This window comes from Cucurbita pepo, chromosome 1 (assembly GCF_057944985.1).
Source record: "Cucurbita pepo subsp. pepo isolate OVF chromosome 1, ASM5794498v1, whole genome shotgun sequence".
Taxonomy (NCBI): Eukaryota; Viridiplantae; Streptophyta; class Magnoliopsida; order Cucurbitales; family Cucurbitaceae; genus Cucurbita; species Cucurbita pepo.
In genome coordinates this window covers 19,587,884-19,602,162 of record NC_141798.1, presented here as the reverse complement: position 1 = coordinate 19,602,162, position 14,279 = coordinate 19,587,884, and the positions used below count along the sequence as shown (strand labels likewise).

Here is a 14,279-nt window from a genome sequence, read left to right as displayed (position 1 = left end):
ATTTAGGGGGACAAATTTCTTGTGTTCTCACTAACTACCGATTCAAATCCCTATGAATATATTTAGGTTATAAGTTGGATGAGGTAAATGCTGATTTTCAGTCATTTTAACCCCCCCAAAATATTGGATGAAATTAACCCTTTTAATTTCTATGGTTACTTTTTTTTTTAAATTAGCTCTAAAAATGCTTAGCATAATGGTTATATGAAACAATACTAAATTTAGACATTTAGAAAGTATATAGACAAAAATATAACTGTAACGGCCCAAGAACACTCATAGCACTAGTCTTTAGGCTTTTCTTTTCGGGTTTTTCCTCATACTTCGGGGTCCAGCGTCTTGGCACAACGCTTGGTGTCCACCCCTTTCGGAATTCAGCCTTCTCGCTGGTATACCATTGGGTATTCTTCCCTTTGGAGCTCAGCCTCCACACTAGCACATTGTCGAGTGTCTGACTCTGTTACCATTTGTAAGAGTCCAAACCCACTGCTAGCAGATATTGTCCTCTTTGAGCTTTTCCTCCCGAGCTTTCCCACAAGGTTTTAAAAGGTATCTGTTAAGGGGACGTTTTTACATTCTTATAAAGAATACTCCGTTTCCCTCTCCAACCAATGAGATCTCCAAAAGTACTAATTTTTCACCCCTCGTATACTATATAGTATATAGTGTGTGTATATATATATAAACAAGCTAATTTAATTAGAAAAAAGTAATACACCAAAAACACCAACTTTATGATAGATGAAGAGGGGAAAAAAAAGTAGCCAAAAAAGCTTAGAAGAACATGGGATGAACAGATTGGAGAGCTCTCAAAGAAGAGAAGGTTCAATTTTCTTCCTCTTTATCACGGCAATATGGATCATGACGATCATTACTATTCAAGGGGGAAATAAAACACACACCAGACTGCGCTGCTGCCCTCCGTCCATACGGGCGAGCGCCCCCGCTAGCATATCGTACCAAATCAGCATTCGTAGCGTCAAGCTCCTTCTGGAGGCGAATGACTTGTCGCTGAAGGATAGAGATGGCTCCGACGCAGCCATAGACGGGGTCTTTCATACGAGCCTCGGCCTCGTAGGCAAGAGAATTGACGGCGTCCTCGCGCTGATGGGGGTGGACCTCATGGAGGAGCTTGCTCACATTGCTGGCTCCAAAGATCTTGTGAACATTGGCAAATTTGGTGGGCTCTTCGGGTGGAAAGTAGGGCGCAAATATGCAATCCGCTAAGCATTTTCTTCGGAGGAACTTGCATGCTGCACATGGTGAATTGGAGTAGCTGGATGAAGAAGCCATTTTTTGCCTTGTACATAAAATAATATAAATATTTATCAAATGGGGTTTTAAATATTAAATATTTGGACCCAATTGGGGTTTTAATTATATTATTGAATTAGGGTTTACCTTTGTTTGTTGATTGTTGAAGAAGGGAGAAGGGGTAAGTAAGTGATAGTGAAACCCTAAAACAAGGAGAGGAGAGGAGAGGAGAGGAGAGGAGAAGAGAGAGGGGGGGGGGGGGGGGCCTCCAAAAACCTAAGGCAAAAGGTATGGAAGATGAGAGAAAAAAGAGGGACAAACAGAATTTTCAATATTGCAAACCCAAAACAGACAACCAAAAGGTGACAACCACACCCTCCCTTTCAAATAATGTCCAAAACACTGTTCCAATAACCCCACATTCTTATTATTATTTTAATTCAACCACCCAGTCCGAGTCTCCAATCATCACTTTTTTTAATTATAATTAGCGTTTTATTTACTATGTTATTGGAGACAACATGTTTTGCTCTTACGTCATTCTACGTTGCCCTTTAAGACGCTTGTTTTAGTACAATGAATGTGGGTGTACAGTGGTTTTAACTTTTGATTTTTAGAGAGTACGTATCATCCGTTACCATTCCTTATGCCTAATTTAATAAAAAAAAGGTTAAATTCTTAGTATATTGGAAATGTAGAGTCAGTAGTTCCATAGCTAATGACAGTCGCTTAATTTATTTTTTTGCTTTTTTTCGGGTTTCTTCTCTTTCTTCTTTGGCACCCACGATCGCTTAAGTTATATATTTGAGTATAATTTAATGAGTGAAAAATAATGAGTGAAAAATGTATATTTTTATTCGAAAAAGATAATTTGGGGCTAAAATTGTAGCTCATAAGTTAAACAAATTAGTTTAAAGTGCCAATGACATTAATTTTTTTATATATATATAAAATTTCCATGTCATCCAAATATTTATGGTATTTTAGTAAATTTGCATTTTTTTTTTCAACGTGAATGATATACGTGGCTATATGTAAATGAGATTAGGAGGCCCAAAATATTAGTCGACCCGGCCCATTTATTTTCCATTATTGGGCCCTCCGTGAATTAGCCCACGTACAGTTTGCGATTTGCGACTTGTATTGAGAAAATCAATAAATTAGAATGAATCACCAACCTAATATTTCTCCATTATTATTATTATTATGTATAATAACTCCTCAAATTATTATTTAAATATTTTTAATTAAATAGTATTAAAATGGATTTAATTTCTATTTTTATTGAATTTATTTAAAAACATTTATTTGATAATGGATAATAATTATATGCAAAAATTATTTAAAAATAAATTTTAAATAAAATAGAAGCACTAAAAGATACTGTATCTAAAACAAATCACGTGGAGATATGGGTGAATAATAAGGACCGGTCAATGGTACTATTGTAATACAAAATATTTGCGGTGAGGTCCTCCTCCATTTTCCAGTTTGCAGTCAGGCCCTTACTGTTTGGTGGGCCCACCATTATAACAACCATTAGATGTTAGATATTTATTTTAATCTGGTGACGTGGGAAACAAGTTTTCCTCCACGTGGGTTACATCAGTGATGATGTCATATCACGTCAGATTTGAGGATGGGGGCTTTCACATGGTCCTCTTCTGTCTTAGCATAGCCAACCCAACCGCCCATGTGGACCCCACACTTTTTACAAAAAAAAAAAAAAAAAAAAAAAAAGAAATCATCTCGAAGCATTTTTCTTATTATTTCTAAAAAATATTTTAAATAATTAAACAAAATTATTTTTTTAAAATACCGCATCTAACCCTCTCTAGGCATTTTAAAGACATACCAAATAGTTAATCCTTGTAATTATTTATTAAAATTCACAGTATATCTAATTTATAGATCTTGATATAATTGTCCACGTCAGAAGTACAGTGTATTTATATAATTTTAGAAAAATAAGTTACCAAATTTAATTATTTATTCCAATTTTTTTAATAAAATTTTTTTGTTGCAAATAGAGAGATAATTATTATTATTATTTCATTTTTCCTAAACGCAGGACGAATCATGGGCTAGTCAAAATTATAGCCCATTAAGAGAGAAACTGGGCCCAGGCCCATTTTACGATGGGCTGTATTTGGAAGAAAATCCGGGTTTTTATCCGACTGGTAAAAGCCCTGACAAGCAGAGAGTTCCCACTCCCTGAGACCAGAAAAACGACAAGGGATAAAACCGTAAAACAATACCCCCAAAAATATTTAGGCGGGAGAAAGAGCCGTTGGATACCAAAGCCTCAATTGTTGGCGGCAAAACCTCGCGTCTCAGCAGACCTGCCCGTAAAAAAAACGCGGGCAGCCTCCTTTCCAAAAAATAAATAATTAATTGATAAAAAAAATAATTTAAAAAACCCCTCTGTTTGTCCTGCCGCCTTCACTTTCTTATTTATTTTTCCACAAAATCCTCTTTTCTCCTCCATTTTTATTTCGAAGTCCCACTTTCAGTCCTTTTTCCCACCTCCTTTCCTCTGTTTCTTCTTCTTATTCTCCAATTCCTCTGTTTTTTTTTTTTAAAATCTTTTCATCGATTTCCCTTTTGATTTCCCCTTTTGTGGGTTTTATGTTTGGATTTCAAATGGGGTTTTCAAAGAAGTCCCAAATCGACGGCGGATTTGAAGCAGAGACCAAAAAATGGGTAATCGCTGGCTTGCCGGCGAGGTCGTCGTTGAAGCAGATAAACACAAAACCGAAGGTGAAAGACGGCGATGACGACGGCGAGAGGTCGTGTTCGACGACGCCGACAGCGAAAGAAGCAAGAATACCGGAGAAACTGAGCTGTCCGCCGGCGCCGAGAAAGCGGAGATCTCGAAAATTAAGCTCGAATCAAAATCACGTGAGGGAGTTCTTCCAACCGTCGGATTTAGAATCCGTCTTCAAACTCCTAGTTTAGAAGTAGCTGAGAATTTAGGGGTTTCAAACTCTCACTATGTTTTTTTTTTTTTTTTTTTTTGGAATTACTATATTTATGTTGTTGGTAGTTCTTAGGAGTAAGGTGATGATGATGTACAAAGTATATATAATATTTGTTATCTAAATGAGTATTCTAGTTTATCTGTATGTTCAAAATTCTGTGAATTCTTGAATATTTTCCCGGGAAACAAACAGACCCAGATGAGAAAATTTGGAGGAATATGAATGAATGAATGTGCATGGATGGGAAAATGTTTTTGTTTTTGTTGTTGTTCTTGTTGTTGTTTGGAGGGCTTTGACGTGACCCACCTCATTTGGAGGCCTATGGTTTGTAGCGCTTTGATTTATAAAAAGACAGGCGCATATTGGGTGAGAATATATTAGAATCCAATGTGGGGTTGGAGGCTTTCTTTGGATCACTTCAAAATTCTTTCACATATTTTTCAATAAACCTATGGTTCCCAAAATCCCGCATTCAAATGGATAACTTTCAATTATGATTCGTATAATCTTAACTTGTCAATGTATAGTTTGAACGGACAAAAGTAAGATGTTACGCAGGAAATAGTATGATTTAGTGATATTTGACATGTAATTCTTCTTATAACGTTGAAATTTAGTACTTTCGTTCTCTAAATGTGAGATCCCATGTCAACGGACTTGTTTTAAAAACCATGAGACTGTGAGATCCCACGTCGGTTGGAGAGAATGGAGTATTCTTTATAAAGGTGTTGAAACGTGAAGCTGATTACGGTACGTAACAAGCCAAAACGACAACACCCATCCGAAAAGAATGATAATTCATAAAGTTTGGTCAGAAAGTGGAATGATAAGCTTTGAAGTTTGGAAGGATTGGATAAGCATAAGTTTTTGACTGTGATGAGTGGGTTGGATTCCTTTGGATCAGAAAGAGGAACCTCAACTTTATTATTATTATTATTATTATTATTATTATTATTATTATTATTATTATTATTATTATTATTTTGTATTTATTTATATTTATCTTGAAATTTGCATGTGCTTCCTAATAGGAAACAAATTCAAAATTGCTCTATTCTTTATGGGTTTAATATTTTTCAAACCCCATTTAGTTTTATCTAAACTACATTAATTAAACTTAAACTTAGGATACAATAATTATGTAACCAAATATAATATCTATTTATATACCAACCATAATAATATATTTAAAATGTACTTAAACTAAACAGATTTCCAAATATTTCCTTCAATAATCATTTAATTTTTACTTTAATATGCTATTATTATTATTATTATTATTATTTAAATTCATTTAATAAAATTTTAAAAAATTGTTTTGCGGCCCTGATTCAGTACGATCACTGTCGGCTATCGATTGCGGCTTAAGATAGGTTTACGTTGGCCCACTCCAATTATATATATAATTTTTTTTTATTTTTTTTATAATAAATAAAATACCATATGGATAATGAAGTTTATAAATTTTATATTATTTATTAACGACGAAGCACAATTTGCCTAATTTATTATGTTTTCTTAATAGAATTAATAATAAATTAAAGGGAAACATTTTTCATAATAATATGTTTTTTTTTAATTATTCGTGTTGGTTTGATGCATCATGTCATTAAATTAGCCAATTAATTAGATTTTTATGAGCATGCAAATCATGTGTTACGTGGTTAGTTTGACTATGTAATCGGTATACATGTGGTTAGTTTTGGTAATGAACATCATGTAAGTGATACAGAGTTGGGAGTCGACCTAAAAGAAAATCAATATTAGAGGTGATCAACTCGGACTTTCCAATCTAAACCATAAAAATTGGGTCAAATTAATTTTTTTTTTTTTTTTTTTTTTTTTGGTTTGGTTGAATTTTGTAAATACGGGCAAATTCTGGTAAGTTCGTGGGTTGACATCTTTTTAATTAGATCAACTCGACCAATTAAAAAAATAAGGTTACAACCCAATTAAACCCTATCATACTTTTAAATTATTACGAAAATTAAGAACCCAATAAAACTTAGGTCGGATTAAGTTATAAACTCTATTCAAATTGTTCGGAGTCACGAATTCAAAGATGATGAGAGAGAACATGAGACAATGGTTGTGAGGAACATTGTTGTTAACTAGGTTGTTGCCTTTTTCTGACACGACATAATTTTGAAAGATTTTGGTCAATACATTTGTTTGAATGCTTACTAATTTGGTGTGGTGATATCAAATTTTGACTGTCTGTGTTATTACTAAATGCATGTCTGATAGAGCCATTCCTGCAACGGCATCGTAACTAAGAGAAGTATTTTCTATTTTGAGGGAGTGGCAAAGGGTGTGATTCGTAAATACCCATGCATTCATCTTTGCATGTTTTTCATGTCACGCTCTGCCTCTTGTCTAAGAATTAAACATCGATACCTAATGATTCTACGAGTGATGAAAACTATTACCACAAATCAACACAAACGGTAACATCCTAATCCCATCGCTAATAGATATTGCCCACTTTGACACAAATCAACACAGATGATAACATCTCAAGTTTATCGCCAGTAGATATTGTCTGCTTTGACACAAACCAACACATACTGTGACATCTCAAGCCCACCGCTAGTAGATATTGTTCGTTTTGGCCCGTTATAATAAATTTTTTGGCAAACACTTTTAGTATAAGCTTTCTTGGCTTTGATTTGTACTTTTTCAAAAGCCTTCGTACCAATAAAGATAGTATTATTTGATTATAAACTCATATTAAAGAAATATTGATTGATTGGGGGAATTAAATTGGACTAAAGAAAGACTGCAAATTTTGTGATGGAGACGCCACGAAGGCTGTATCATATCTCATTTCAAATTTCAACCCCTTCGCATGGGGTTGGATTATATTCTACCTCACTAACTTTTTCCACTTTTTTCTCTCTCTACTTTTAGAGAGAGAATACAAACATACGTGTAAAATGAGGTCTAGTGAAGAGGGTTGGATAAGATTGAGTTGATGTCGCTTAAATTTATATATCATACACGACGAGACAAGTTTTACAATTTCTAAGCTTAAAAGTGAACGATGAACCGTGTAAATTCAATTTTTTTAGTTTATTATAATTATGAGATAAACAGAGTGGAAAGGGAGCGAGCTAAATCGAGAGAGTAAGTGCTTTCTTACGTGTAAAGTTGAACAAATGAAAGCTGACTTTACATCACATATGACGAATCTTTCGAAAGAACGAAACAACTAAACCCGAAACCAAATCCCACCAAATATTCGATTTAGTTCTTAAAATTTTGCTAAAAGCGGATTACAAAATGGAGAAGAATATATAAAGTTAAATTCTAGAGTTGAGCACTTATTTTAGGACATCTCAATAATCTTAGCTCAATATTTTAGTTTCTTGTCATAAAAAGGTAAAACATCTTAAATAGAATTAGAATTCAAAAGTTAGTAATAAATATACAATATAGTAAGCTAAATACTACACATAAGTACGGTTCGACTAGCTCAACTATATACCTTCGATTAAAATTTTAGAGATTTGAATTATTCCATTCTCGTTAAATTAATAAACAATAAAATCATTATTCTTAATTCTCTTGAGAATTGTTGGGAGTGAGTCAACGCTAATTTAGAGAATGATCATGTGTTTATAAGTAGAGGAATACATCTCCATTAGTACAAGGCTTCTTGGGGAAGCTCGAAGCAAAGTCATGAGAGCTTATGTTCAAAGTGGACAATATCATACCATTGTAGAGAGTCGTGATTCCTAACATGGTATCAGAACAATGACAATAGAATCCTCAAATATCGAACAAAGATTGTGAGCCTCAAAAGTGTAGTAAAAAAGAGGCTTTTGGGAAGCCCAAATCAAAGTCATCAGAGCTTATGTTCAAAGTGGACAATATAAACGGTAATAATATAAAATATTGATTTTTTTTTTTTGAGAGGTATAAAATTATTAATTTAAATAAAAGGAAATATATAAATGAAAAAATAGGTAAGAATAAATATAATAGAGAGGAGGGAGGTGAATTATAAGTGAGTATATAATTTATGAAAAAGAGATATTATTGTAAGGAAGTTGGGATTTGGGTGTGAATTAATTGTCACTAATTTAATATCCATTTTTCTTTTTTTTTTTTTTAATTAAAAAAAGGAATCCAATGTAAGAGAGAGAAAGTGTTTGGTTTGGTAGACATACACACATGGGCATTTAAGGGAATCCAAAGACAAATAAGAAAAATATTCTTTTTTTTCTTTTTAAATAAATAAAAATAATTTAAAATCTTAAGAAACAGACACATCCTTCAATCATCGGTTTTGACCTACCCTTTGACGCTGCCCAAGCTGCCCGGAGAATTTGGCGGGAAAGGAAAATTTTCCTATTTTTTTTTAATAAATTATTTATTCGAAACTATGTTTTTTTGTTGAAACCCTATGGTTTTGGCGCCAAAAGGAAATGTTTAGCCCGCGAAAACCGGGGGCTGCGGCGGTTATTAACCACTCGTTTTTTCGACTTAACACGTGCGTCTCCGTCATCTCCCACGTGTGTCTCTCTAATGGGGTTCCACTTTTTAGTTTTTATTTTGGAAATAATTTTTTCGTTTTAAAAAAATAAATAAGAAAAGAAGTTAAGAAAGGAAAAATAAAAAATAAAAAACCAATTTCTCTCGTAATTATTCTCCGTCTCTTATTTTATAATTTTATTTTCTATCATTTAACCTTAATATTATAAATAACAAATTAAAAGTCAACGGAGACTTATTTTTTGATTGTTTAACAAAAGAATATTTATTATTCCTTTAGTCATTTCTAAGTTAGTGTTCATATTTTAAATTAGTTCCTTTTTTTAATTTTACCTATTTTATTTGGGATATTCTTTTAATATATTAATTAATAACTTAGTTTTAAAATATTAGAGCTCTAAGTAAATGTCCAATCATCTAACCTCAACCTTAAAATAGGAAATAAATAGGTAAATTACCCTCAACCTTAAAATAAGGAAATAAATAGGTTTTCTTAATTAACGCTAGTTACAAGCTCATACAAATACGGGGAATGATGAGTTATATCATTAAAAGTATTTGTATGAGGATCCGAGTTAAAATAGGAAAAGGGCTAACATAGAATTGTTTTAAACTAAGCACATTTAACTTTGAAGTTCATGTGATTGAGCAACCGAAAATGAATTTTCCTAAAAAGCATGTGAGTGATAACAAAACACGCTAAAATAACTCATCGGAATAGTATTCACTCTTAGCAATACTTCAAAACAAAATGACATCGTGATCATAACATAAAGGATGTAGGAAATGTCGGAACCATTAATCATCAAATCTAGATTCTAAATCATAACATGAATTATGGGCACGAGGCATTATAAATGAATTGTCTATTCCATCATCATTTCTTATACGGGATACGTTCATACCCACCTAAAATAAAAATATATGTTGTGTTGTGCTTACAAAATGACATAAAACGAGGCAAGGCCTATTGGCTAACACAAGTTCCAAAACATACATAAATCAAAGCAAATGATGCTTCCATGTGTGATAACCTTACATTAAACGTCATGTCTGAAAGTCTACTGATTTACTTGTAAATTTATGTGACACTCATATTTGTTCCATCTTCCATTCGAAATGATGAAACACTACGGATGAGCATAGTCGACAAAGAATGACCTCAACTGCTAATTTGTTCATCAATTCCAGCACTGCCTATGTGGTATACAACCTTTAGATGCAGTAATTGGAGAAAGAAATTCAAGAGACTGAGCATTGGTTCTACAGAGGGTAATGACCCAATTAATCCTAAAGGAAAAATAGCTAGAAAATTCCAAGAGGGTTAAAGTTTACTGTATTAATCGTACACTATAAACATCAGTAACAAAGTAGGCTTTAAGACCTGCTTACAGGAGCTAACATACAAGGGATGAACGTGTAATTTGTTCCAATACAGTTCAAAGTGAAAACTATTTCTCAGGACTAATGAAAGTTCAATAAACTAGATGTTCAGACTACAGGGCAAGGACAAAAGTTAACTCTTTCCTAATTGGCTGGTCTAACCAAATTCCACACAAAAGACTAATCAATGTACCTCAACAAGAATGAAGTAAAATTTCTGTACATAATACCCAGCATGGCAAGTGAACCATACCTAAGTAGAGGAAAGTAGCACTGTTCCATGCCCAGAGGGTCTCCATCCAGTTCCAGAAGTCGCCGATATGTAGATCGTCTAAACCTTGCAAAGCAGCTTTAAACAAAAAGAAAGTAACAGGCGGAAAAGCTATGAATCCCAAAACAAGGTTACAGGCTGCCCTTGAAAGAGCTTTAAAGCTCCCAGGCACTAGATCAAGCTTCAGGGGATGTACCAACAAGCACATGGACACTACCAAAAAAGCTCCAAGTTCTGCGGTAGCAAAGTTAATTACTGACATGAGGCACAAACCAATAAAGGCCGCTGAGGTGGTCATTGCTTTCAAGAAAGCCCACTCTTGAATCTGCTGTTCAGAAGATTTGGTGGAACTAAGTGGAGAGCACAATACCACTGACAAAATTAGTAGCGTGAGCAGTGAAAGCAGCGCCCAAATAATAGATCTTGTTGTAGGACTGTAACCAGGTATTTGGCAGATGAAGTATGGAAGTAAAGAAACAACAGCACCCCATACATGAACAACAAAAACTCTTTTTGCAGCACTAACCCATTTCCATGATCTTAAAGAGACAATAAGCTCATCATCAGAATTTGCTGAAGCTGCAGGTTCAACCTTTTCCACGGTCAAATTCAAGTTATTGGCATAAGAATAGAGAGAAGCCGCAACTGCTGGTAATGGAGCAACAAGGAGTGCAAAAGCAATCATATATACACCAACGGATACAAATTTGCTGGTAGATACCATAAGATACAGAAAGAATGACTGATGGAACTTCTCCAGGAGGTTGTTTACTGATCGCACAACTCCTTCAATTAGCCTGCACAACCAACTCGAAATCCTTAGCCAAATCACAAGGATCAGAAGAATTTAATTCCTAGTCCATAATTAACTCAGGCTGGGCGTAAATTGTCAATTCAAATTTACTGAATTGAGAAGGACACAGATGTACAACTTATCAAACAGATTCTATTCGTTTTAAAAAAGAAACTCAGTCCAAATTCATTTTAGTGAAAAGGAAGCATTTTCTCTTACCCCCATTAAAACTATTTACAAATGAAAATTTAAACATTTGGCAATACCCGTGGGAAGTGGGAAATGACAAAATAATAGAAAAGCAGAAAATGTAGTGAGCCCTGAAAAGTTAATGGTGGGAGGAGGATGTATTATAAATTTCTTGGGGCATAAATGAGCACTGACCGGCCGCCTCGCAATATGAATTCATCATGCCTGACATTGACACCAGAAGGAAATTTGGGGGACATCTCCACAGTAATTGCATCAATTTGGAAATCTCGAAAAGCCCCATGGGAACCAGTAGGAATACCCACAGCCTAATGGCAAGAAGAACATGGATAATTTTAGTGAAAATAATCTCTGTTGTTAACATAAATGGAAACTAGTTCGTTATCCTAGCCCATTAAAGGAAACCATAAACAACAATCTCTTAGAAAATGAATTAAAGAGAAAACTACCTGGTAGTACAATGAACTTGCGAGTGTGGCGGTGCCATCAACATAGTCAGAAGCTGCCATGCCAAACTTCCATTCAGGGTTCACGCTTCTGATAAATTTTCCTATCGACTCAAGCACTTCGCCCAAAACCTTGAGCCATTTGCAGTCTAGTAAAGGCAAAAACTTCTCAATCTTAATCCGAAAACCTTGCCTGTATAGTGCTAGATAATTCACAATATTGATGAGGTCCAGATTTGGCATCTGACCATTGGATGCTTCAGCATAGACACTGAGACTATCCTCAAAGTGTTCGCTTCTATTTGAAACCTTAATAACTAGGGCTGCACCCATCGTTCCAGCACGTTTAAAATCACCTAGACTCATTTTTTCTGTCATATGGTTTGCTTCAAATTCATAAAGGACATTTGTCTCTGGACAAGCATCTGTGTCAATCATGATGGAACGACCAAATGCAGGAGTGTGATAGTCTCTAAGCCAAGCTGAAACTGCCGCATATTCCCCATATCGTGAATCCGCGATAAGCCATACAATGTCTTTGGCCAACCAAGTTACTTGGGCAAGCAAAGAAAACACTGAATAAGCAATACCAAGAGACAGAGTCTCATGAAGACTAGTCTTAACAGGATTGTAAGGTGTCACCAAAACAATGGCTTCCTTTCCATCGGCTTGTGGTGCTCTTATTATGCCAATAGTGTTAATACCCTGTGTCATGCAACTAACATTGTCCCGAATGATCCCAGGATCAGGGCTAGAGAAAAAGTGCACTGGATGGAACTGACTCAATTGCGGGTGGAACCTGTGGTAATTAACTTCAGCACCCAAGTTCAATATATATTGTGCTATAATCTTCTGGCTTCCACTGAAAAATGAAAAGAAAGACAAATTTCTTTATCATAGGTTAAGTAGAACAAAGAACGGTAATAGAGGCAAGGGGAGCAAGAAGATAATGCTTATGGAAATGCGAAAAATATGCTATTGATAAGTTCGAGGGGAAAGATGAATTGGATAACCATGAAATACATTGCAATATAAGGGAAAAGAATTACACACAATTACGTTTATGGTCATCTCTACACACCAACGCTCCTCCTGACCGACATAAAATGACATGCCAATCCACATGCACAGATTAATGGCCATAGATAATACCAAACTCACGCAGACATCACATCTCAGGAAACAAGACTATATACCACATTTTGATGAAAGCCTTCATTTGATACATGTAACTTGTATGAGAACTTTAGAACTAATTGTCTAATACCTTTCCATACAAGAACTATCCTCAGCAAATGTCTCAAGATTGCAAATGAAGGAGGCTAATACTATATTCAGAAGTTCATATTGAAATCCAAAGTCGGATAATATATCCAAATCTTCCTCCAATTGGGTCCATGAATTCCTTGATATTTTCATGGGAATATAGGATACAAGTGAACTTCAAAGTTCAGCCCTACCACCGACGGATTAAAATTCTTGTAATTAGCAAAATAGTTCACCGAGTTAAAATGCGTAGATACCTTTAAAGCATGCAAATGCACGAAAGCATTAATGTCAGGGCATATAAAACATAAATCACTCGGACAAAATTTTCACTTAATTGGTAATTCTCAAAATCATAAGCATACAAGTTCAGCATAAAAAAAAATTCCATTATGGTTTTAAAGGAGAAAAAGGGGGATAAAGCCGGTGCAGTGAGTGCATACAAGACTGTTGAGCCAGGCTGTGAATTCAAGCTCTTCAGATCCTTCACCAAGTTGTTCGAGTCTGAGACTTCCTGACCCGAAAGCATAGTATTTGCAGAGCCTGTGAGAAAATATATGCCACCAGATAGGATTACTGTCTATCCAAATAAAGTAAAATGAATAGATCACTGCAGAAGAACAAGGATACATAAATTTGATGATCCGATAATTTCAGATACTTCCGCAACTTCTAGTGAATCTTAATTTGTAATTAATCTACCAGGAGATCAATCAAGAAAGCACAAAAATGATGAATAATGAATCAAACAAATTAGATAATGATAAGCAAGCTAAGCAAGAAGCCAAATTGACCTGGCATGAGAGCGTTCTCGGAAATGTAAGTGTTCATGGAGAACATAGGTAGTAGCAGAAGAGCTAAGACCCCTGCGGAGAAGCAAATCACGCTAGAAAACACCCAAAAAAGAAAAGAACAGGGCATTCATCAATGACTAGATTCTGATCCAAACTGTGAGTCAAATCCATGTAAAATCAACAACAGCACACCTGAAGAAAATACTGTGAGAAATAAGGAAAATCCCCAGGCGCACTATTGGCCGCGCCTTCATTTTTGGTTCCTCGGTCTCAGCCATCGGAAGAGGAGAGCTTCACGGTGGCGTTTTAGCTCTGAATCTGCTGCTCAATTGAAAAACCAAGTTCAGCAAAAGAAGAAGAAGAAGAAACGTGAGCTCAGTTAAC

At 34.9% G+C, this 14,279-nt stretch overlaps 2 protein-coding genes and 1 pseudogene across 2 annotated transcripts; 1 reads left to right on the top strand and 2 right to left on the bottom strand.

Annotated features, from left to right (window-relative positions):
• Positions 1–676: 676 nt before the first annotated feature.
• Positions 677–1,649, bottom strand: LOC111809122 (LOB domain-containing protein 25). The gene is made up of 2 exons (XM_023695479.2): positions 1,402–1,649; positions 677–1,300 (listed from the first exon to the last, which is right to left on the bottom strand). Exon 2 carries the CDS (start codon positions 1,291–1,293, stop codon positions 826–828), a length of 468 nt encoding a protein of 155 aa, XP_023551247.1. The 5' UTR covers positions 1,294–1,300; positions 1,402–1,649; the 3' UTR covers positions 677–825.
• Positions 1,650–3,730: 2,081 nt separating this feature from the next.
• Positions 3,731–4,379, top strand: LOC147794934 (cyclin-dependent protein kinase inhibitor SMR6 pseudogene; annotated as a pseudogene).
• Positions 4,380–10,052: 5,673 nt separating this feature from the next.
• LOC111797441 (uncharacterized) lies at positions 10,053–14,258 on the bottom strand. Its single transcript, XM_023680435.2, has 6 exons — positions 14,088–14,258; positions 13,896–13,987; positions 13,545–13,644; positions 11,839–12,697; positions 11,564–11,697; positions 10,053–11,183 (listed from the first exon to the last, which is right to left on the bottom strand). The coding sequence occupies exons 1-6, from the start codon at positions 14,171–14,173 to the stop codon at positions 10,310–10,312; spliced, it is 2,145 nt and encodes a 714-aa protein (XP_023536203.2). The 5' UTR covers positions 14,174–14,258; the 3' UTR covers positions 10,053–10,309.
• Positions 14,259–14,279: the final 21 nt, after the last annotated feature.